At 46.9% G+C, this 25,502-nt stretch overlaps 1 protein-coding gene and 1 long non-coding RNA gene across 3 annotated transcripts in view; one reads left to right on the forward strand and one right to left on the reverse strand.

Moving 5' to 3' along the window:
* GNAO1 (G protein subunit alpha o1) overlaps positions 1-25,502 on the forward strand; it is a 142,912-nt gene extending 117,410 nt beyond the window's left edge. Inside the window, exons 5-8 of one of the 2 annotated variants that reach the window (XM_062609226.1) lie at positions 1,695-1,823; positions 2,638-2,767; positions 9,845-9,998; positions 13,577-16,005. In XM_062609226.1, the coding sequence (XP_062465210.1) occupies positions 1,695-1,823; positions 2,638-2,767; positions 9,845-9,998; positions 13,577-13,764 (601 nt within the window). In that variant the 3' untranslated portion in view covers positions 13,765-16,005. Of the gene's footprint in view, positions 1-1,694; positions 1,824-2,637; positions 2,768-9,844; positions 9,999-13,576; positions 16,006-23,070; positions 23,225-24,926 lie in introns of those variants that run through there. The other variant, XM_062609227.1, reaches the window with a different exon arrangement.
* Positions 20,696-21,033, reverse strand: LOC134158861 (uncharacterized). The gene is made up of 2 exons (XR_009962939.1): positions 20,929-21,033; positions 20,696-20,823 (listed from the first exon to the last, which is right to left on the reverse strand). It is a non-coding gene; the product is annotated as an uncharacterized LOC134158861 (long non-coding RNA).

The following is a 25,502-nucleotide window of genomic DNA, read 5'->3' on the forward strand; positions in this document are numbered from 1 at the left end:
CATCTGTCACAAAACCACAATGGCTTTAACTGCTTGAAACAAAAATAAGCCTGTTCAGCTTAAATACTTTTCTCTGGGTGATGTGATTCTTGCAATTCTTTAGCAATAATGAATGATAAATGTGATGGGTAGCTAAAATACGTGATGGGAGCAGGGCAAGGTGTGTTTTTCACATTAGCATGGAGTTTGGTTGGGTAGGCATGAATGCCAGTGGCAGTAAGATTTCTTGGGTAGCAGAGTGCACAGCCCCAGCACACCATGCATCCAGCTCCAGAGCCCTGGCTCAGAGCACTCCGTCCAGGACACAAATGGGAATTTTTTTCCTGCTTTCTTGATGCACCAGGGAAAACATCTCCAGCGGCAGGACAGGGCATCACCTTCAGGCCAAGCTTTGTCAAGACACAGGGGAAGTGTGCTCGTTACCATGTGATCGTGATTGGGTAACTCGTCGGGACTAGATGAGTTTTTAACACAGTGTTGAAAACATTGGCATGTCAGCTACTGTCCTGCTGTCCCTTTGGATGACATCCACGCTGCCAGGAGCACAGGGATCAAAGGGCAAGACGACTGCTCATGTACAGACTTGCTTTGTTATGTACACAGTATATTGAAAACATCTCACATGCTTTAGATTGATGTTTCTGGGGTTAGGGGTAGGCATTTAGGCCCTGTAATACACATCAAACCCCCTCTCAGAGGAACTGGAGTATCTGTGCAGCTTGATGGTGGCAAGAAAGACTTTATTGTGTGATGTAGATTTGTGTTTCTAATTCATGTTAAAATGTATTCCAAGATCCTCTTTTCTTTATATTTAGTTGGGCTGAGTTGTTTTAAAAAATTGCCTTGAATGGGTACGAAAAAATGGATTGTGGTTGTATCTGCACTGCTGTGGGCTCCTCTACAAACGTACTTCATGTTGAAAGACAGGACTTCTTGCACAAATTTTCAGCCTATGGAGGCATTGCTGATGTTCACGGTAGAATAGGGTAAATGTTTTTAAAATATCCAAGTGTATTAGAAAGCTAAATCTCCCCTCTAGCCCACCAAAACCCCCAATTTATACTCCCAGAGTATTACCATCTAATCGGGCTCCTGGGTTTTGTCCGTGTGCTGCATCTCCCGCAGTCCCAGCCCTATGCTGGTTTCAAACTGAAGCAGTGACTCACTCAGGCAGAGATTCATCTCCTTCATCTGAGCTGACTGAAAGCAAGGCATCTCCTCAGAACAAGCCACCAAGCCTCCCTCCCTTACTAGCAGAGAGACAGGCATCTCCCAAAAGTGACTTGACCTCTCTGTTCTGGTCATGAGACCTATATGCCTCAACCTCTTATCTGAATAAACCCTTGCAGAAAAGCATGTGTGTGTGTACAGAATCCAGCACAATGGACAAATTGGGCACTTCGTCCCTCAGGGAATGAAAATAGCAAGCAACGTTAAAGCTGTGTGTTTTCACAGATTGCAATCAGGGCTCACAACACAACGCACACTTAATTTCCTGCTTTCAGTTCACTATCGGATTTTATGCGTAGGTTAGTGGGGTTTGTTTTTCACCAGAATAGGATATACTACAATACATTCAGCCATGAAAAATGAGATTGAAAAACATTAATAGGAAGCAGAAGGATTCATCTGAGATTGACAAAGATTAATGTGTGCTTTATTCTTATCTGTTTTCTTTTCACTTTTTCTCTTAGTTACCTAGACAGCTTAGATCGAATTGGAGCTGCAGACTACCAGCCCACGGAGCAGGATATCCTCCGAACCAGAGTCAAAACAACTGGCATTGTAGAAACCCACTTCACGTTCAAAAACCTCCACTTCAGGTTAGTCTAAGTGCACAGTAAATTTTCAGTACATCTATTTGTCACAGAGTTTTCCTATAGCTCCCAAAGGAGAAGTTGTTAAATTCTAGTTAATGCATGGATGACTTCCACTGCAGAAGGCATGGTGTTTTGGAGGGTCAGCAATATGATCCTGTCTTGAAAATCACTGCCTTTTAAGATGAGAGCTCATGGTAGCTTCTTCTAACCCAAATGGCATCTCTTTGCTGAGAGGTGTAATGTAAGATTGACCCCCAGTCAAGCCTGATCAAGCCTCATAAGTGTAAAAATATTTGGCCAAATCTTTTCCCTAAAGTGAGTCAGTCACATGTGGTTAACACTGTGTATTCACTTCATGATGCCAGCCAGTAGAGAAAAGGACATGAAGGCAGAAACCATACACAAACAGTATTTGGAGTATTTAAAGATCAAGAGCATGGAGTCTCTTCCTCTGCAGACGTTATGGGACACAGCACAGTTCTGAGGTTCTCCCACAGATCCCCACATCCCTTGCTGTAACTGCTCCTCTTTGTCCTCCTCATCTCCAGTCTCAGAGGAAGAAAACCAAGGCAGTGGTAAAAGACATGTGGCTTTATGTTTGGAGCCTTCCAGACACAGTATGCTCCATCCCTGACAGTGTTTCAAGGCCAGGTTGGACATGGTCTAGGGGAAGGTGTCCCTGCCTGTGTCAGGGAGTTGGAACTGTATGATCTGAAGATCCTTTCCAACCAAAACTGTTCTGTGAAATTCCAAGAATGCTCAAGTTTCCTTGTAACTAAGAAGGAGCAGGCACTGATGGTCTTCTCCTGTGCCATAGGCTGTTTGATGTTGGAGGCCAGCGGTCAGAACGAAAGAAGTGGATTCACTGCTTTGAGGATGTTACAGCGATCATTTTCTGTGTCGCACTGAGTGGCTACGACCAGGTGCTTCATGAAGATGAAACCACGGTGAGTCTAACCGGGTCTTGGAGGCCCCAACACTTCTTTATGGAATACTGCATAGCCAGCAACTACTCAGAGATTACCGAATGCTCACTGGGCTGCTACAGTAATGTGCTTTTGTCAGTCACTCCCCCTTGACTCTGAAATCCTGGGGAGATGTGTCCTCCTCCACACTCTTCAAAATCAAGTCTGCATGCCCAGGTAATGCTTCCTTGCGCTGGTAAAGTCGCAGTGTTTTATGTCTCCTTTCTAACTGGCCTGTGTGTTTTCAAAACGTGTTAACAGAATCCTGTGTCCAGAAAGAGGAGATAGAGGTGGGCTCTTAAAACAAATGTTAAGGAAGCAGTTGTGCCGTGGTGCAGAGGTGCAGGACGGTCATGCACGCCCAAGGCAGACTCAGACTAGGAATATAACCTATTTCTTCAGGCTACAGATATTCATTTTCCTAAGTGAGACTAGAGCTGTTTGATTCCTCAGGTAATTTGCTCTAGGAGAGCTTTTATGACTTCCCACTGTGACGTTAGGCTCAAAATGCCATCTGGAAATAGAGCTAGCAAGGACCTGTATGCTTCCTGGTATTAAAGTGCAATTAATACAAGAGGATGCAAGAAGACTCAGTGTATTTTGGCCATTCAGTCAGTGTAATGGGGATACCTGCAGCAAGCACCTAGCTGCATTTGTCTTGCAAAAATAAATTGGAGGCCATACTCATACTTGGTAATGATTTTATCTGTGTCCATTCTGCAGAAGTATGGAGGGCCCAATCCTGCCTGTTCTGTTTCTCTGAGGCTCTTTTTTCTCCGGCTGCTGAAGGTGTAGGTTTGCAAGAAAGTGTTAATGAGGACGAAACTGAGGGAAAGATTCCTGTTAGGTATCAGTTGGCTTGTCCCAGAAAGGCTGGGAGGGGGCTGTGGTTTCTAGGCTCTTTAACTCAGGTTTATGAGCTCTAGAAAACTGATTAAGTCACCTGGTTGTTCGGGTTGTACTGATGACAGAATTCAGGCTGATATTAACATCATGACTATGTCCCTCCAGTCTGACTGAGATACCCTACACCCTCGTATGTCCCTTTATTTATAATTCTCAGTTGTCACCTACCTCTGATCCTGGCCCTAATATGCTTAAGGATGCTCACTCCTGTAGGATTTATTAGGAAGGAACCTAAGTCACCTGACATGATTTGAAAAACCAAGTCATTAACTCAGTGCCATAGAGCTCTGCAGCTGAGCAGAGGAAACACAACCACGAGATAAAGAACAATACGAAGGGAGAAAGCAGCCCCAGGAGGCAGGGAGCCCAGCTGTGACCTGAGCAGGGAACAAGGCAATCTGTAGGTATAACTTGGGCTTGCAACACCCAAACAGTGAAGCCAAAGGCAGCCTTTAATACAGGTCACCCTTGGGTGCCAGAGCGGTGATTCAAAGCCACAGTACACAAGATGGAAGAGCCTGAATGCCAGTGCCATTTTTAAATGTCAACTTTTGACTCAGCTCCTCTGAGATGGAGGTTACAGCATCTCTCCTGGGATGCTGAGCTCTGCCAGTGACTGTCCATCACCCAGCACCACCCCAGTGACAAGCAGGGTGCCAGGTCAGCCTGCCCCTTGCAGTGCTTCACTGCAGAAAACTGGGATTTATACATCTCCAACTTTCCTTTTGCACCAGGAAAGCAGGCTCGCACTGCTCTGGCACAGAGCTGACATTTGATTGCTATTTCAATCCCTTTTCACAAAGCCTTTTTGGGGATGCTGAGCAACAGGAGAGCAGAGGCAGCTGCTGTTCACTTACACACTCAACTGTAAATGGGGAAAGGATTCAGCACTGGCACTGCTGTGCCTGCAGGATGCCCCTGCCTAACCCAAATAAACAACCCTGAGTGAGCCCAATCCAAACAGGAAAAATGTTGGAGTTGGATCTTATCTGCCTTATTATACCCCCCAGCATAGGTGGAAAACCCATAGGCTCTGGCCTTCTCCCAGCTGAAACCCCAAGCATTCCGTTTCCTGCCTCCTAACATGGTTCCTCTCCAAAAAGCCAGCAGTAAAAGCAGCATCTCTTCAGTCAGCTGATTTGCTGTCTGTCTGCATCCGTCACATCTGCTGGCTTTCATGACGTAAATCAGCTTTTATTGCTTCTCACTTAGAAATGACAAAGAGGAGGCAGCTGAGACAGTGAGCTGGATGCTGCTCCTCCATCTTCATTTTCTGTAGAGATTCTTACTACGATCCTGGCACTTCCAGCTGTATTAAGCTACTGAAGGGTTGGTGCTGCACAGATGTCTCTGTTGAGTATGAAAAGACTTGTAGAGCTTTCATTGCTGGCATGGAGCCATGAAGAGGAAAAGAACATCTCAGGCACTCAAAAAATGCTTGCAAAGCATAGGGAGAGCAGCTTTTCCTTGTTGACAGTAACCACAGGATTTCACAGGGGCTTTTAGCACTTTTTTTTAAGTCAAACTTCACCTTGGGCAGGTGAAACTGCAGCTCAGATCAAGTCAGCCTAATACAGGGGACTTGCTTTGGGAAGCTCAGTCACAAGAGTGCTGGGAATAGCCTAGTTGTGTCAGCTTGTCTCACTGAAAGAAGCTCATGAACAACAGGTTCACTGTGAACCCTTTACAACAAGATCAAGCAAAGAGATGGTTAAACAAGGCTGGGTGAAATGCCCCCTGACCTGTTCCTTCCCTTAAAATAAAAGCACAGCTCCACACTTGGAGGTTTTTTGTGGGTTTTTGTCTCTTTGTTTTAAAAAGCTGAGCACCCATCCTCCTGCAGCAGCTAAAAAAGGGCTATTGCACACAAAGCCATCACCCCCTAGGACCAAGTAGTCTTTTATAAGGGACATATATTCTCTCCAATTCCCTGACACAAAGAGTAACATGGCAGGAGTTGAGGAAAGCAAGTACTTTTCCATGTCCAGAGCAGAAAGACACAGATAAAGAGAACTTTCTGCATCTGTGATGACCCATGAAGACAATGCTTTGCACATATAACTCCTGGTGCTCTTGAATCTAGCCTCTCCCACTGCCCCAAACACCTACTTGCACCACTGCTGGCAGATCTAAACTGCTTCCCTGCATGCCTGTCTCCCAGGGCAGAGGATCAAACCTATAGGGAAATTCAAGCAATGCCTTCATCAGTCCCATTGCTACCAGGCACAGCCAACAGCTACAGCTCACGAGGCAAAATTACACCCTTTGCCCAGCCCATCCAATGCACAAGGCACTGTCTTCAGGGTTTTACATGTGCCTCTTCATCTGGCTTTACAAAGTCTGTCACAAGTAATTTCAGGACTCTGCTGCATTTGTACACAGTGGGAACATCCTGTTTTAACTGACTGAACAACTCCATGGATTATGCCTTTGCATAACAAAGCTATTTTGCCTCATGTGTTACTTTATGTTTTGTAAGCTGAGCTTACAGGAGGAAAAGCCTCAGACCTGTAATCTGGCAGGAGAGAGGGACAGCAGTCATAATAATGGGTAAAACTGGCAAAGACAATTAACAAATGTAAATTTGCATTTTTCCTTCTAACTGGAATTCCTAATGGATTTTTAAAAAAGACAGCAATGGCATGGGACCTATCACTGAAACCAAGACTATCCTCTTTGTTTTTTAAATTGCAAATTCAAAGGAGTCATGGCAAGAGAGGGAGGTGTTCATGCTGCACATTGATGTCTCTGAATCCAAACTATTTAGATCACCTAGCAAAGACATGCAAGTATTGTTCATGGCCCCATTGCTAAGCATGGGATGGGTTGAAGGCGCTGTGCTAGTGATCCTTGGTCTGTTGGTTCTTATTTCATTGCATGACCTGGTTAGCGTACTCTCTCTGCTGTCAGTGGGCAAGGAAATTGAATTGCCGTGCTTAGAAATTGCCTTAGGAGTGACAAAGCCAGTGAAAGTGGCTTGAGCATCTTAGGCAATACAAGCAGGAGGGAGGATATGGAGTTTCTGTCCTTAGGATAACCATCAGCACCCTTATAGTTCACATGCCAGTTAGCATTTAATCACCAAGGAGAACAAAAAAAGCCTGAATCAGCTGTGTGTGGGAGAAATAACCAAGTCTCCTCCCATGCTCTGATGAAAAAAGATGGGATTTATGACTGTGTGTCTGCCTTAGCAGAGTCTTGACCACAGCATCCTTTCTCCCTCATGCTTAGCAGAAAGTTGTCTGACCTTCACATCAGTGATGGGAACACGATTGTGTTCACATCTGAACTCAGTGATAAGCAATTCTTGTCCTGCACAGGAAGAGTTAACTGGGGTTTTAATTTGTATGGGAGAGTGGTTAGTCATCTCTAATGTGGCTGTTGGGGCTGCTTTGCTTTTGGGATATAAAGTATTTGCAGGCATAAGGATTTAAAATACTGATTTTGAAATAGGAAGTGACATTAAGAAGCCAGTGTTTCAAGAGCCCTTTCCTTAATGATAGACCCAATATAAAGTAGGAAAAAGCAGTATAATGGGTCCAAAAGCAGATGAAGTAATTTGTATCACTTACCATAAAACTATGAGAAGTGTAATCTTTAATGCCACCTAGCAGAACAGGCATGGGTGCTCCTGAGAGGAACCCTGGGGAAGCTTTAGGTGACTAAAAGGGTCTTTCACTTTGGATTTACTGGTAGGAGGGGGATTATTTGATGGCTTTAACTTCTCACACCTCCTTTAGCAGCAGTCTGTCCTTTTACATGTGGTTCCCAGAGACTGCCTCCCCATCCTTGCATCTTAGCCAGGGTCTGCTTGAGTTGTTGGAGGTCTCCTACAAACACATACAGAAGGAATCAAATGTTGCCCATGGTGCTTCCCAGCAGTTGGGAAGTGCAGCCTAGTGCAGGCCTGGTGGGGTGCAGCATGGTAAGTACATTGACCTCTAGGCTGATGGCTGCTGCACACGAGCTGTGGTTTAACCCATGAGCAGTGTTCATGTGTTCCTCCATGCTTCTATTTTAAATCAGAAGGGGTGATAAAAATGTTACTAAGAACGTTCTGTGAGGCACCCTGATTAAAAAACAGTTAACTGTATTTGCCGTCTGTTCCCCTGACTGCACTCCACCTTCTCTCTTCCCAAAGACTTTGGGTAGCCAGATCTCCTGTACAAAACCTTTGCAGGTTCCTACATGATTGCAGTTCTGACATTACAAGTAAAAAAGAGCAGCATTGCTCTGGGGCTCCCACACCAGCCAGTACAAAATGGGTTAGCAAAAACCAGCACACAGATACGGGATAATACAGACAAGCAACATCTTGCAACTGAGACCCAATAAGGAACTGCATTTTTCCATTTGTACATGATTACATCTTCCCTGTGTGTTAGTGGGGAGATACTCGGTCATTTCAAGCCTTGTAGTAAAGCGTGTGGTGTACGGTACAGCAAATCACGCACGTCCTGTTTCACTCTGGGTCAGATCAGATGTTTCCTTCATCCACAGAGCCACATTTATCTAACTAAAACATTCAGCAGCAGCTAATGTATATCAATGAAAAGGAAAGTGTTAATCAATACAGTGCTGGGCTCTATCATGCAGCCAGCACAAGCATGAAACGGAGCGAGAGAGGGGTGAAAGCCACCAGCTGTCTCCTGCAGCATCCCGAATTTCCAAATCTGGGGAGGGGGAACACGCTCCACCAGTCCTCAAAAACCCTCCATCAACGAGACCGTACCACCCTGTCCTCTCCAGCATCTTTCAGGTTACAGCAACAGGTGGTTGCTGTAACCAGTCTCATATGTGCATTAGCGGGTTTGGGGAGTGCTGTCCCAAGGAGATACCACTGGGAAAAGCCGAGGAGCTGGTCTGGTCTGTACCGTGCTTTGCATTTGATAACCCCCTGACTCTTGGGTGTGCTTCGTCCTCACCGTGCCTGCTCTCTCCGCTCCCTGGCTCCCAGCTGAGAGACGGCCACGCGACCAGCGTGCGCGCTCCGGCATCGGCCTTGCGCGCCCAACATCGCCAGCCTCAGCACCTTCACAGCCTTTCCTCGGCCGTCTGACCTTATCTAGCCAAACAAAGGCCAAAAAATGAGCATTTGAGAGACCAACCAAATTGGCAGGTATGAAGCTTCTCTTGAACTGAGAAAAAACAACAAAAATAAAAGAGAAACAGAGAGTTGAAAGCAACAGGGAACATGACAGTTGGTTGACTTTGCCGTGAGCTCTTTCCACCACCATAAAACCATGTGGCGGACTTTGCAACTCTCTAACTGGTCTGTTTTGTTCATTCTTCTTATCTCTCTCTCGTTTCTTGTGTCTTTTTTTGCATGACCTATAACCAAAAAGCTGACTTCTCGCTGTGCGTGCATTTGAATGTGTGGTTCTTCTGCTGGCGAGTAGCTGATATTCTTGTAGAGGCATGAGCTAACATCAGTGGTAGCTGCCTGACTTCTAGTCTGGTTGTTTTCAGATGCCCTTTGTTAAGTTTTTCCCTTTTATACTATTTCTTCTTCCTTTTTCACTTTTTTGCTCTCGGTGAGACACTTTCTGTTGAGCCATCTTCCAAGACAACTGAAAAAATGGGAAAAAATAAAAAGCCCAGCAACACTAAACAAAATAACAAAACCTGGCAAAGGTCACGGCAAGGTCATTTCCAAAATTATGTCACCTTGGTGTCTGCTTCCAACTCCAGATTAATTCAAGGATCTACCAGTCCTTGGTTAATGTATTCAACCAGTTGTGTGCCACACACACTCGAGACAGTGAAAAAAGAAGTTTAAGAAGTTAATGAAAACATTGTAGAAAATCTGCATGAGCTACACGAACACATAAATCTGATCAAAGGGCAAAAATAACTCCCCATCCATGCATGGTGCATGATGATTTCTATGAGCTGGGATCCTGTAAATTATATGCTATGCAAAATCGGAACAGCTCTGTATAGTTAAATGCCCTTAAGTTACTAACTGTATGTCAAATGTTATAGGAATTGCATCTGTGTACGTATATGTTGAGCTGTATGTATACATCAAATTATTACGTATATTGTAGCCTTTTTTTTTCTCCTTAATTTAGTTGTTTTAGATTTCCCTATGTGTTGAACGTCCTTGAGTCGCTGTCTTTGGCCTCATGTGATCTCTCCTTTCTATTGCAGAACCGCATGCATGAATCAATGAAGCTTTTTGACAGCATCTGCAATAACAAGTGGTTCACAGATACATCTATCATCCTCTTTCTAAACAAGAAGGACATATTTGAGGAGAAAATTAAGAAATCTCCACTGTCTCTCTGCTTTCCTGAGTATACAGGTAATGAGAAAGGTGGCTGTACAGAAGTGCATAGCAGAGGGATCATGGAGCATTTCCATCCAGGCTGACACTGTCACGTATCACAGCCTAAAAGTGCATGGCTAGAGCTCCCATTTCCTTCACTGCAAGTTTTATTTCAATAAATAACATAGGCTCATTCCCACCATGTTTAGTGGTCCGCTGAAAGCATGAGGATGACTTAAACCCAAGTTATTTTCTGCCAAAAGGCCACTGTCACTAAGCAGTGTATTTGATCCCTGCATCCCTCTGTGGTTCATGGCCACTGGAACCCACTACCAGGCACCGAGCAGCTGCAGGATCAGCCCTCCAACATGCAGACAGCAGGTTTCACAGCTTGGCTGCTTCAGCTCAAGCTGTACATTTTTATCATATTAGTTTAGGAGGTCCACAGTTTCACTCTCAGGCTCACTGACATCAAGCATCTGGACACAGAAACACTTCCACTTAAATGCAGATAGAAAACAAGATGCTTGATTCTCCGGTGCATTGACCACCAATGCCTCTGCTGATAGAGCAGGCAGTGAAGAGCCACAGTAGGCCGTGCTCCGATCTTGGCTGGAGAGAAGAAGGCCTCGGAGATCAGAACAGAGGCTCTGCAGCACAGCAGCATGTGAGAGGCCCTCGCTTCTGTTGGCTCCTGATGGGAATACATCACCCATGCAAAGGCTGCAGCTGCATCTCACCAGCTTCCACCAACGCTCATTACCATTCTGAGACAGCATAAAAATTAACTTTTATCATCATGAATTATTTAAGCTCATCAGAGACATCCAGATGAATCAAGCTGACAGACAGAGAAGCAGATCTCTTCGTCAGGAAATGGAGTTGTGAACCGGGAGTACCAAGAGTGTCACACTTCCGGGCAGGACAACAAATTATTACCCAGAGCTTCCTACTTCTGAGTATTTGATTTTTCAATGTGAACAGGCAAAAGTAATCCGTCACTGCTGCTTTGGGCTGAATGGTCTATGGACATGGAGCTGAGTGACTCCGTTCAGAAGAACATCTACAGGCTTCCTCTGGGGAAGGTTTGGATATTTGTCACTACCACATTTCAGCCATCTACTCACCTGCTTGGTCTAGACAGAGCAAACATAGTCATGATATGTTTGTCTAAAAAAAAATCTAATAATGGAAATTCCACAATCTTTACAGTGGACAGGTCACAATAAAGCCGAACTCAAATTTTTCTAGTTGCAAATTAGGTTGCTGCTTGCCATCTTTTGGATGACTTGTAGAGCAGCTCATCACCATTTTCTTTCTAGCAGCGTTTCTGTATACCAGAAGATTATTATCATGCCATCTTCCTTTTTTCCATTTCTCCATGAAGTAAACCTGCACCTTTCACTCCTTCCTGATCGCATTTTGTTAACCTGGTTTTGTCGATCTTCACTGAAGTCTCTCAGTAACCCCGCGCTGAAATAATGTTCTTACATATATCTCTGATGGCAGAGAGACTAGAATAAGAAGAAATGTTGATTTAGATGTAACTTTTCCTTCCCAAGCTATCCCAGCCCAAGGGAGGAGTTTGGTGGGGAAGATAAACACTCATACACATGTAGTTAAGCTTTTGGCTGACTACACAAAGGAAAACAAATATAGCGTGTTTCTGGAGCACTTCAGATGCAGGTGAACCAAACCAGTCCTCCCAAATCTCAGAGTATCCCAAAGATGCTCTAAATTCCTTCTAGGTGCTGCTTTGGAAGCTGGGATTTATCACAATGCCAGGGACTCTCCACAGACCACTTGTCTCTCTCCGGAGAGGTCTGGAAGTCTGAAGGCTGAAAGTCCTTCCAAATAATCCAACAGGTATCTGAACCAGAGGTGAAGAATGTCTCCCCCCAGGCATTCAGCAGTGCAGGGACTTTAGCCCAGACTTTAGGCCCAAGCACACACTTAAGCTTACTCATTGCTGCTTTGCTGACCACAGCTCAAGGGTGAAACCCTTGTGGCCTTGTGAAAAAGCAGCATTATTAGAAAGTTACCCTGGAGTTAAAAGGAATTATTTGATGAAAGCCTATAAATAAAATGAGTGGACCTTCTACATCACAAGTAGGTTCCACAAAATGCTTTTAATAAAATGAGGTTTCTGATGTCCATTAGTTCTGCTGACAGAGCTATTAGAAGACTGTATCCACAAATTTTCTTGCTGTATGCTAAACAGAGCACTGACTGTTTCCATCCCCTTAATTCACTCATGCATTTAACATGCATTAATCCACAACAGTTACAGAAGCAGCAGCAGAATCCAGGGCGTGTTTTAAACCAACCTGGCATTAGTGATTCCCAGCTTTCCAAGAAGGAATCCAGCACCTAAATCCTTACACCTTTAAACAAGCGACTTCCCTTTGATCAAATACCATCTTGATTGTGGCAGCATGTGGAACTGTTCCCAAAATCTTTACACAGGTCATGTAAGAGCCTCCTCCCAGGAAACATTTTGCTTCTCTTCAGGCCTATTTCCAAGCCTCATGGTCTTCGTAAGCTTGTGTCTTCAAGTAGCAGCGCATGTACATTTACATGCAAGTTATTTTCCACTTGCTGCCTTCAACTACAGCAAATCTCGAGCCCAAGTAAGCTTCTTTCTAGCAGATAAGCACATTTTCCATCAGTAAAGCATCACAGAGGGCAAGGGATCCATGAGTGTTAGCACCAGAGCCTTCCAGGGCTGCACTCCAGGCCAGACCGAGAAAGTGAGTTTATCAGACCAAATCAGGTACCAGAACGGAGCTCTGTGCGTGACAAGTGTCAAGGCTGGACAGATGAGAAAGGATCTGCTCTTTTGCATGACTGCTCTTCAGCTCTTTTAACACAACCTGATGGTTAATAAGGTTTGGCATAGACATTGCTATACATCACAACAAAAAGTTGCTCACGGTGTGATTTTAGGCACAGCTCCAGCAGAGCATACTGCCATCCTAATTCCTCAAAAAGAGGCACATTTTATATGATTTGTCACTGTGTATCATTTTCTTTGAGAAAACCCCTCTCACCCTGTAACAGAGGCTGGATTTTTTCATGTCCTTTTCTCTTACTGCTCCAGGGAAAGGAAGGCACAGTTACCAACAGTGCTTCAGGGAAAAGAGGGCACAGTTACCAACACTGCCCTCAATTCATGGACATTTTAGCTCTTCTTTCCATCAAAAGCTGAAAATATAATAACAAAGTCTGAAAATGAAACAAAAGTTAAGCCTTTTCACCAGGTTAAGCACTTGCTGCATTCCTGGCAGATTTCTTCTCTTTTTTGTCATCATGATGTGGAATTTCTGCTGGATTCCCCATCACAGCCTGTGTAACACTCAGTTCCCTCATCCATTTCATCTCTGTAGACTAGAAACAGCAACCCAGAATAAAAATATAGCTGAGCTGGCAGTCAGAGAGCATCTCCTCCCTTGCGGCAATCCTGGCCAGATCCCTGAGATGGAGCTGGGGTGGCTGGGTTGCAGCAGCCCCGTATGAGTCCCCCATATCCCTATGATAGGGTGCTTGCAGGCACCCTACAGATTTAGGGTTATGGGATTGCTTTAACCAGCTCTTTTTCCTTGGCTCTCTTATAGGCCCAAACTTATTCACAGAGGCAGTGGCTTACATCCAGGCTCAGTACGAGAGCAAGAACAAATCCACCAACAAGGAGATCTACACGCACATCACCTGCGCCACTGACACCAACAACATCCAGTTCGTCTTCGACGCCGTCACGGATGTCATCATTGCCAACAACCTGCGGGGCTGCGGACTCTACTAAAGCACCCTCCTCCTTCCCTTATCCCCTCGCACCCGCCAGGAGCATCCTCCGGTCCTGCGGACAGGTCCTCTCTCTTTCTTCTTTTTTCTCCTCAGAGGATGATGAGGAAGAAATCCATAAATCACTCCTTCTGTCCCAGAAAACTTTGCAGCAAGTTCTACTTTCCCCAGCCCCAATTTACTTTGGTTTGGTTTATTTTTGTTCACTCCCTTGCTGCCTCGCTCTACTCCTCCGTCTCAATTCACAGTGCTGTAGAGGGAGCTAACGCGTTGCCCACAGTGTGCATTTCAACTGCCAAATGCCAAAAATACTTCAGTTAAAAAAAAAAAAATCAAAGCCTTAAAATACTGGTCAGCAACAGTCTAGTTTGGAACCGAAACTTTTTTCCTTGAAATTAGGGGATATTTTTGATTCTGATTATTTATATACTTTTTTTTTAACACTGTTTCTTTGGGAAGAGCTAGACACAATATGATCATTTTGAGGGTACCTTATGGCTCCAGTTCCTATCCAAAAGCCAGAGGGGTTGGTGTTGAATGCAGCCACCACAGGTTGGATTTGTATATTCTCCTTTTTTCCAGACAGCTATTTGAACAAGTGAAACAGCTATATCAAGTTCTGCTGGTGTCTGAGTAAGAAGGACACAGTAACAAAACCTACTAAGCTATGTCTAAAAGCATTCATTGCCGGTAACAGTTTTACCTCAAGTTTTTCTAAATTAATGTTAAAATACGTCTAGTGGTTTCAGTAACCCATTTCTGAGGAACTCTGGTGGATGCCACAGAGCTGCTGGGCTCTGGCAGCTGGTCTTGCACCCCTGGAGCATAGGTAGCAAGGATGCTCTATAGATGGCATCCTGATGGGGACCCCATGCACAGGGATTCCAGCTGGAGACCCGGGACCTTTTCCAAAGCACCTCCCAGCCTAAGTGATTCCAGCACAACTAGTGCTCTTGCAGACACGTAGCATCTCTTTCCAAACTTCAGCCCTGAAATGCTAGGGTTCACCAAAAATATTTACCCCTGGCTTTTTGTAGGCAGAGTTTGACCTTCAAGTAGCTGAAATGCAGAGGGGTGCTTTGGGAAACCTCACCATGCTTGGGTGACAGCAAGGTGTGCAGGACCCTTACAGCTCTTTATCGCATCTAAATACCCTTGAGAAGCCTGACCTTGCAGTCTGAGCCTCCCTGGCTGAACAGAAGCAGGTAGCTTGCCTGTGTCATCTCCTGCCTGGGCATCCAGGAGAGACAGCTCCAGATTCGGTGTCTCTAGTCAGGGCGTCCCTTCACCAGTATCTAAAGTGAGAGGGATGGTTTATACTGGCCATGTAGTGGCAAGGGAGGACTCAAGGAGCTGATTTGAGCCAAGTGATGGAATAGGAAGAAAAAGTGCAAGGAAGAGAGGGGAGAGAAGAAGAAAGGGCTGGGGGAGAGGTGTGGAAATGGCAAGGGTAGTGCCCAACACAGCCAAATGTGGGGATACAAGGAGGACAAACGTGTCTGGGCTAGGTTATGTGTGGCCATCTGCCTGCCATCACCAAGAGCTTTGGTACTGTTGGGGTGAAGGCAGAGGGGAGTGTGAGAGGTGGGGTTGTCACCTCCAGGAACATGGAGGGACCCTTAGATATCAACCATGAAAGCTTGTTTGGTGTCTGGGTGGGACAGCCACCTCCAAGGTCCTGCTCAGGGCCTAACTGCACATGGGGACAGACAGACAGTGCTGATCCCTGCCTCTTTTCTGTGTCTCTTACCCTCCATGATCCTGGAAAACGTGTGCCTTTCCAGGCCAGCCACAAGTTCATCTGTCCTCTCTTCAGAGCCCGAGCTAGAGGTATCCTTCAGGTCTCAGAAGGCCTGAGTTTTCTCCAGTGCCTGAGAGGGACAATATCTCTTTTCTTGCTGTGCCCATCTACGAGAGATGGTGTGAGAGCAGCCCAAAGCAGCACAGCCCACAGGCAAGGGGCCAGGTGAGGGTCAGTGTGCAGGAGGCAGGGAAAGGAGCAGGTATGGTGGCACCAGATGGAGAGGACCAGCATGAGAAATTGGGGTGTGGGACAGTTTTGAAGAGAAGTTGCAGAAGGGAGATGGGGCAGGTTGCGTCAGCAGGACAGCAGGAAGCGAAGGGAGCCAGAGTCCCTGTCAGACTGGACTCTGCCAGGACACTGCTTGTGGGATATCTTGACAAAACCCCAGCGAGGGAGGTGAGCAGGAGCACACTGGGACTCAGGGGTGGGCTGCACAGGTGGCTTTCACCCTGTAACCAGCTCACAGCCAGTATGATTGGCAGCTGTGTCAGTAATCCCCTGAATGGCATTAAGTGATGAAACTGTCTTTAGTGTTATACAGTGAGGGCCTGCTGCTGCTCTGCTGGACACTAACGGCAATAACACCAGGTCTCTGTCTCCCTGCCCAGCACAGAGTACGGCCTTTCTCTTCACCATCTGAGCCTTAAAATACCTCCAGTGGCATTAGCCCCGCCACAGAACTGTTCAGCCAGCAAAGCCAGGAGTACCTCTGCTCCTCACGCCACATTCTACCTGCACGTCTTGTTTTCCCAGGTCCCAGCCGCTCTCCCAGCTCCATTTAGTGCCAGTGCACTGCTGTACCACCATAAACTAAAGGAAGACTGATCACAAGGCCTGCATGTGTCGTTGTATTTGGTTTAGCTCAGGATTTTCAGAGTCAGTGGGAAGGTTTTCCAAAGAAAGGATTCCCAGTGGGAACACCTGCCCAGTTGCCTGGTTCCTTGGAAGGGGCTAGCTAAAAGCACTGAGATGGTGCCTCTGCCACAGGAGAGGCAGGGAGCTAGCTGCAGAGGGGTGGGGATGCTCCTGAAGCTTGTCCCATGTGGGTGGCCGGGTCCCACCAGTCAAACCTAGCATCCCAATGTGCTCTGGGTGTCAAAATGAGGGCCGAAAAGCTGGGTGTTAGTTACATTTGGTACTGTCCTGGGTTTGGCTGTCCTTCGTAGTAGCTGGTGCAGTGCTGTGTTTTGGCTTTAGTCTGAGAGCAATGCTGATAACACACTGATGTTTTAGTTGTTGCTCAAGGACTGTGATCAAGGACTTTTCAATCTCATGCTCTGCCAGTGAGGAGGGGCACAAGAAACCACGAGGAAGCAGAGACAGGACACCTGACCCAAACTAGCCAAAGGGCTATTCCATACCACAGCACATCATGCCCAGTATAGAAACTGGGCGGGAGTTACCTGGAAGGGACCAATCGCTGTGCATCACTTGTGTTTATTGTTTTTTTCCCTTTCCCCTTTTAGCTTTATATTCTCTTCACCTGTTATTTCCCTAAGCATTATTATTTAGTGCTAGTGGTTTTGTATTATACTTTTGTTATTGGACTGTTCTTAACTCAGCCCATGGGATTTACATTCTTTTGATTCCACAGCCCTCTGGGAGTGGGAGAAAACAGGGACTGAGTGAGCGGCTGCATGGTGCTGAGTTACCTGCTGGGCTTAAACCACAACAGTCCTTTTTGGAAGTTCCCCCCCTGACTGGGGTGGGTCTCACATTGGGTGCCAAAAACACAAGTGATGCACAATCAATAAGCACTACTTAACAACTAAACCATTGGTGTGTTACCAGCATTGTTTTCAGACTAAAGCCAAAACACAGCACTGAACCAGCCAGTAGGAGAAAAATAACTGTCACAGCTGAACCCAGAACAGGTACATAAAGTGTATGCAACTGCTAGGTCCAGAGTGCAGTGCTTGTGCTGGCAGTGAGGCAAGTCTTATGTTAAGCTCTGTCAGAAGAGTTTGATCATTAGCACTGGAATTCTGGAGATTTCCTGTTCCCATTCCTTACTGTGGGTGACATTTTATCCAAGTGAGTAAGTAACAGAAGCTGTTCCCAGTGCAGGCAGCACCAAGCCAGGGCTTCAGGACTTCCCAGCACAGAGTACACAGGAATATTTTGGTAAAGAAAATTGAAATTAACTCAACCCCAAACTCTGCCAGATCCTACCAAGTCACCAGTGATGGCTCAGAGTGCCTGTGCCGTGCTCCACGCTGGATTCAGGTAATCCATGCTTGGCCGTGCTGGCTGAGAGGTCCAACCGCCTCCTGAGAAAAGGGAGGAAAAGAGGAGAACATGTTGTCACACAAAGTCTTTTCTGTCATTTTCTTTGGCATATTGTATGCCTAAAGCTTCATTTCAGCAGCTGCTGCTGCTGACATTCCCTCCCTCACACAAGTGTCATGAGGATTCACTGACAAAGGCTGGAAGCAACATTTGGAAGATGAAATGCTTCCAGTGTTAAACACTACTGTTTCTCCCACTTGATGGCCGTGTATAGATTTTTGTCTTCAGAACGCCTGCCAAAGCATTACTCACTACTGGCTTTCTGCATGCACCTAAGCCTTCTCTGACAGATGTGCCTTCTGCAGGCAATCTTTTGCCCTGTGCTTTTCCTAAGTACCAGCAATCCTTGCAGCAGTTGCCTAGAAAGAAGACCTTGAAATACATTGCCTGCTTTCAAAAACCCTTTTCTTAATGGCCCTTTATGTTTTGCAATCAGGATTCTCTGAATTCAGACCCTCAGAGGCCCTGAGTTGTATTTCGTTTGCAGTCTCTGCGTAGCAGGGATGTTGCAACTGGCACAACTGCATCAGAAATCATACGAGGGCATGGAGGATGTATTTTAAAAGCACAGAGTTGAAACAGCTGTATATACACCCTGCTGCCCTTCAAAGCTAATGTAGGAAATTGCAAAAGATGCCCTTTTTGGAATGCAGAAGGTTTTTAATGACTCATTTTTTAATGACTTTTTAATGCATAAAAAAAGATATGCACAACTATTTGTTTATTTGAACAACTGTTCAGTTCAAATAATAGAGAAACCTGTAGAAGGAAAGCCTGGAAACAAGCCCATAGGTGAGGCTGCAAGGTTGAGCTGTAGAGCACTGCTCCTTGGGAGGATGCAGAAGCTGGGCTTGTCTGGAGAGCTAGCAATAAAATACACATTAAAATAAAGCCGCACACTTCAAAGCGCAGGTGTTGCTCAGCAAACAGAGCTCACAGCCTGGTTCTCAACCTGGGCCAAGGAGCCCGACAGAGCGGCAGGGCAGCAGGAACACTCAGCCAGGCCATCTGCCTCTTCGTCTGCTCACACCGTGCTGTCCCTGCTGCCCCTGCCCTCCCATGGGCCCATCGGCTTCCCACCGCCGCCTCCCTGGAAACACTGCCAGTTAAATCTCCCTCAGGAGTTTTGTATCAAAATAGCTCCCTGCCTTCAGCTTTCCTGGTTGGCCATTGCCTCCGTGGAGGGGAGAGCAGCCTCGGGAGGAGGCTGGTGTGCCTCCTCGGTAGGTGTGATTTTGTTTTACGGGGCACTAAAAGTATTAATGACAGCAGTCTATATGTAATGTACATTGAAATGTATCTGGTGATTTTAATCTACTGTGGCAGGGGCCCAGTGCTCGCCTGCAAGGGAACAGGCTTTGTTCTTGGGCCAGGAATGCAATCCCAGGAGGTTAGGATGGAACACAGATGCCCTTTCGCCAGAACATCCCCTTCTGCCCATTCGCTGCTCGACAGGGAGCAGGGTTCAGCTGTGGGCGGCAGACATTACCTACAGGGCATTTTGCAGTTGATGCTGTAAAATGGACCAGCCCTGCACTGTCAGCCTGTGCAGTGGGTCTGAGGAATTTGGGGCCGAAAAATCTGGAGCCAGGGAGAGTTGCTGAGTTCCTGGGAACAAGGTTGACCGTTTGTCAAGTCAATTAGAGAAGCTTAGTACTAGTGTATTTGTGTCTTTGTCATGGGCCAGGTTTGTCTTCAGGCTTACAACCAAAAACTCTACCACCATTTCCAAGGAGACTAAAACACTCATTACAATCTGATGCCGGAGGCACCAAGGTCAATGAAGGTGGTGCTACTAAGCATCATCCTGAACCACCCACACCCTTCACACACTTGTATTCCCAGCACACACACAAGAAAGCAGAAATGTGGTCTGGGTGGCACAAAAGAGCAGACCACAATCTTGCTTCCACCACCCTGGAGGAGAGACCAGACAGAAACACTGTCCTCAGGCACCCCAAGACTTGAGTGTCCGTTATAATTTCTGAGCTCCTGCAATGACACAGGTAACTGATGCTGGCAGATACAGGTATGTGACTTATATCAGACGTTACACTGAGAATGTGACTATGGAAAGGGTTTTCTCACAGGACCACTCACATCCAAATTAAGGGCCTGTGAGATCTTTATTTGTGCTGCAAAAGCTGGCTGGCAAACATGAGCAAATGTGAGCCTTAAGCATTGACGTGTTAATAAGAGGAGGAGGACCAAAGCCTCCCAGATAGCACCGTGCAAGTAGAGGGAGAGGGGAAGGAGCTGGACTGGAGATAGGGCAAAACCATCTCCCAGAGAGGACAGCCCTATTCTCACTGGGCAAATCCTGACTGTCCTGTGGTGCAGGCAAGTGACTCCAGGACTAACCCCCCTGTTCCAGGTGGGGAGAGGGGATCATAGTGAGTAACAACACAATTTTCAGCATTGCCCGAGTCTCACCAGCTTTGCCAGTGCAGAAGCAACCCTGTGGCACTCAAATGGGGTTGCTTAAAGACCGACCATTGCCACATTAAATAGTCCAGTCCCTAAATCAACATCCTCAGCCCTACTTCCCCACCTCCCTTTTCCCCCCTTTCAGCTCGACAAGTGACTATCACCCTGCCTCTGGGCTCCCTGCTCCCCACCACATTTCTTCCCAAAGGATCGCCGGAGGCTGCCACCATTTTCCTTTTGCTGGTTTCCCGCTGAACCGTTTCTCCTGCATGTTTGATGGCCCAAACTATTAATGTAATTTTGTATGAAGAGTGACTGTCCATGGGTTTAATAGAGCATTAGTTACTGTAATAATTTATTGGCTGTCCGTAATGTATTTATTAGTTACAAAACCTTAATAAAGTGCCAGCTCTTTTCTAGTGTGAGAGTGGCTTTATTGTGTGTCCCTTGAGTGTGTCCAGCTTCTCGAGCCAGTTATTTACCCTTCGTCTGCTCCATGCGCATACACACACATCAGTTGTCTGCCACAGCCTCATACACCTGGAAATCAAGAATTTGAAAATCGTATGACCAAGAGCTATTAAATTTTATTTAAGTATTTGGTGGAATTTTCTTTCCCCTGTGTTTGAAGTAGAACAACTTCACCGTTGTACATCTTTGTTCCTTGGCTTCTTGAAGTTACCCTTCCCCTCCTGCAGTCCCTTGCCCCACCCACGATTTCCCATTATTTGGGTCATGAAATAGAAGCAAAGAACTGGAAGAAACTGAGAGAAAAATTCCCATAAACCTCAGCAAAGAAAAATTAACCATGATTCCCGTTGGCTTCGCTGATTTCCTGTGATGTAACTTCAGCTGGACACATCCTCTAACACATATTCCCACACATCCCATCCTGCAGATCTGAATTAAAAGGCCAGCCCTGAGAAAAACTGATGGCCAAGAGGAAAAGGATTGCTCTTTGCTTATTCATATAGGGTTATGTTATAGATTGCCTCCAGGATGCTAGCCTGCCTCAACCTTCTACACTGGAAACTTCTGTTAGGTCATCAGGGTTTTTTTTTCCCCTGCACTGGGTACATGCTTTATTTCAGCGGCTCCTCCAACACCATCAGTTCCTTATTTAAATATAATACATATATGGGACAACTTGGGATGAACAAGGTAAAAAAACCAAACCCCAGGATCCTTCCCATGAAAGTCTCAAACCCAGCATTTTTGGAATAGCCACAGGTCAAGACGACCCATGTTGTTCTGTGGCAGTTTGTTTTCTCCATGAACAAGGATTTTTGTTTCTTTGTTTTTAAAAGATAAGAATAAAACAAAGTCCTGAAGCTTTTGAAAGTGCAGTGAGGGATGCCATCCCTTGCTGCTCTTTGTCAAGGAACCACGGGTGTAATCTCAAAGCCTTTCAAGATGAAATCAGACATCTGCTAAATTTTGCATGTGAAAGCTACAGTTGAAGTGTAGCTAATAGAATGACTCACAAATAAAACATTTATGGAAAACTCCTAGATGTGTAATTGGGTCATCATTTCATTAGGATACGCGTGTGTTCTCCCGAATCTTCAGCAAATCCAAAGCCTCACCACCACCATCCTTGGTGCACCTCTAAAAAGTGGCTCTCTCTGGGGGGCATTTGCTGCAGGTGGGTTTCCCACTGGCTGCTGAGCACCCTCCTTACCCTCTGCTCCATGCAAGAGTTTTCCTGATAAACCCCCATGTGAGCAGCTGGCCACTGAGCCAGGACCCCAGGAGGGGGCTGGGGAGAGGGGCACAGTGGGTCCAGTGTCTTCAGACTGCACTAAGCCCTGGTTCTGCACCAGAAGCTTTGCTCATTCAAATAGTGAGCCAGGTGGGTACATGCAACAGGAGCAGCACACAGACTGCCTGAAATGGCTCCTGACGTTCTCCCTGGAGCACAAGGGAATGGCTTTCCTGTTTGTTCTAAGTTAATGATGGAGAAAATTTGAGACCCTGGAGAGCTGTACCTGTCATGTCCAGCAGCGCCTCCACACAGCAGTGGGTGCATGTGCCTGCAGAGAACCCCTGCAGCAGCTTGAGTGAAGCATAAAAGTAGTTGATGGGGCTCTGCAACAGCTGATTCAACACAGAACAACCTCTCCTTCCACTCTCCACCCCTCTCTGGTAACAAGTTCTGTAGCAAGAGTGGAAATGGCTTTAAATGGCTTTTGTCCACATGTGAAAGGACAATTCTAAAATGACAGGTTTAGATATTTCCCTCTATTTCTGCTCCTACTAAAACCCTTCCGTGCCAAGGGCAATGCCTCGGCACCAGTCTGACCACATGGCACCGCCTGGCACAAGCTCTCTTCCAGGCAGGTCCATAGGATCACCCCAGGTAGCCAGAACTCCCACCATCTGGCTGCCCCATTTACTGGCTGTCCATCCTTGCTTTAGGCTCTGAAAGCAATGCTTCAGGGGTGCCCAGCCCATGCAGAGACACAGGCCTCTTCCACGCTTCTCAGGTAAGGCCTGTGATGAGCTAATGACTTTGTCTGCTCTTCCTTGAAGCTTCAGGTGTCAGTGCTGCTGGAGCAGCCACACAGGGATCTGCCCCAGCCTCCACAGTGCCTTGTCCTTCAGCCCAGAAGGGCAGTGCTTCATTTCCACCACCTTTGTAACTATCTCACAATTACCACTTATTTCAGAGATTCTTTTTTGCTTTCTAACCCTTTCAGTTCAGAAAGATGTTCTCCTCTCCTCTAACTCACTCTTTATCTTTGCCTTTCTGTCTCCCCTCTCCTCCCTCCATGCTCCCCATTGCAGAACCGCATGCACGAATCTCTCATGCTCTTCGACTCCATCTGTAACAACAAATTCTTCATTGACACCTCCATCATTCTCTTCCTCAACAAGAAAGACCTATTTGCTGAGAAGATCAAGAAATCACCTCTGACCATCTGCTTCCCTGAATACACAGGTACGTACTGGGGCTGGCGCAGCCCAGCACGACCCCACCACCACACCACTGGGGATGAGGGCTGCAACTCAACCCACAGGGGGCAGAGGGGACAGGGCACCATTAGGGGTGGCAAAAGCACTGTCCTCCCTCAAGAGCTGCAGTGGGGCTCAGAGACACCACAGATGAGGTGGGGTTGTGTTCTGCATGAAGTCAGTTCTTGTGGCATAGGTGCACAGTCAAGAGGTGATGGTCAAGGTGAGCTTTAAGGAGCCTGGCCACAGGGAGCTATGGAAAGATGAAGCCTTGCCAGGAGCTGACTGCCTGCCACTCGAGCCATGGTATTTGATGGTTCCTGAGAAGTTCCTGCTAGAGGAGCCAAGGCAAATGGTCCCCCAAGCCACGTCCTCCTAGGAGTGCCTTTGTGCAGGGCACAGCTGGGGGAGGAAAGGGCCTCTTTACAGCAGAAGTCTGAAACTACAACAGAATCACATGGTTTTCAGCGAAACTGTCTTGTCTTGGGGAAAAGAAGAAAACCCAAGAAAATGGGGTAAGAACAGATCTCGCTTCTGAATTCTGCAAGAAGGAACAATCAGCTCGGATTCAGAGGCTCCAGCACCCCCTGCAGATACCAGGATGTCTCTGAACTACTTTCACTCAGAGCACACCCTCTGCCTGGACGCAATACCTTGGGGACACGGGGTCCACAGCAGGGCAGGCCCCATTGCCCTACAGCAGAAGTGCACTAGTGTTTCCACTGGAGGTTCTGCACTTTCTCCATCATGGAAGCTGCAGCGCTTTTTACCCAGCCACCCAGCAGAACATCCCGAACTATCCCACATGAAGCTGTACGGCACAGCCTGGCTACCCCAGTGGCACCAAGCCACCTCCCCCTGTCCTTTGGGAAGGAGGGGAAGTGGTGAACTGGAAAAGTAAAACAAATCCTCATATAAGAGCAGCTCTTCCAAAGGCTATTCCAGCGATGTCATTCAGGCTTTGCAGCTTCCTGTGAGGAGCTGGGCACTGCCTTAAGCAGCTTAATACAGTAATGCCCATTTTCCAGCTCCAGCATCTGCCCTGTTTCAGCCCTACAGAAACAGGCAACAGCACATCTCCCAGCAGCTCCTGCCACACCAACCCCCATCACCCATTCCAATATGGGGGTGAGGCCCATAGCCCCCAGAGGGGCTCAGCCCCACTGTGGGTGCCCAGCCACCACCCATGGTTGGTACTGGAGTGGTCACCAACCTGACACACTCCCCACACTCCACTGGGATGCGTGGTGGGGACTCACCAGTGATGTCAGGGCAGCAGCAATGCCAGAGGAGCATCCTTGTGGAATAGCCCAGCCAGGCACTGCTGGGAGCTGCTGCCTTTCCCCAGGGCCTTAAAAGGGAGCAGGCAGAGAGGGCAAAGTAGCCACAGCTGGGGAGGCGGGAGTCCCAGTGGAGCCCAGTTGCTCTGTGATTTGGGGGAAAATGGGGCCGGATGGGGTGGAAAAAGGTAGCTGGGGAGGGGTGAAGAGAGAGATGGGGCAGGAAAAGGGGTAAATGGGCCATGGGGGGGGGGGGGGGGGGGGGGGGGGAGGAAATGACCATAAAGAGGGGTTGCCTGGTTTTGTTGGAAATAAAGCACTTTGCAAGCAGCAAGGGGCAGGGTGCATGGCCAGAGGGTGGCAATCCCGGCCCTGACCCCCCTGCTCTGTCCCCCCCTCTGCCCACAGGTCCCAACACCTATGAGGACGCGGCCGCCTACATCCAAGCACAGTTCGAAAGCAAAAACCGCTCCCCCAACAAGGAGATTTACTGCCACATGACGTGCGCCACAGACACGAACAACATCCAGGTGGTATTTGACGCCGTCACCGACATCATCATTGCCAACAACCTGCGGGGCTGCGGCTTGTACTGACCCCCCCCAGCGCAAAGCGACTTGTGGGGTGGCGGCAGCCCCAGTGCCAGGAGAGGAAAGAAACATGAAAATAAAGATTAATAATAATAACGATAATAACAAAAAACCCAATGCAACCACACACAGACACACACAGACACACGCACATGCAGGAAAAACAAGTGAAACAAAGCGAAAAAAAAATTGAATGAGAGAAAAACAAACCATGATCATGCAAGTTGGTAAATAAAAAGGCATAAGGAAAAATTATATATATACGTATATAGAGATATCAAACCCACACCCACCTCCTTCATTTGTCTGAGAGCCCTGTGCCCCTGGCTGCGTCCTGGGGGCAGCCCTGGGGCTGGGGCAGTCTGCCTGGCCCCATTCCCAGAGCTGTGGGACA

The sequence above is a fragment of the Pezoporus occidentalis genome, unplaced genomic scaffold (genome assembly GCF_034315485.1).
Source record: "Pezoporus occidentalis ecotype Australia unplaced genomic scaffold, CSIRO_AGI_Poc_V1 ctg135, whole genome shotgun sequence".
In the NCBI taxonomy this organism is placed as follows: Eukaryota; Metazoa; Chordata; class Aves; order Psittaciformes; family Psittacidae; genus Pezoporus; species Pezoporus occidentalis.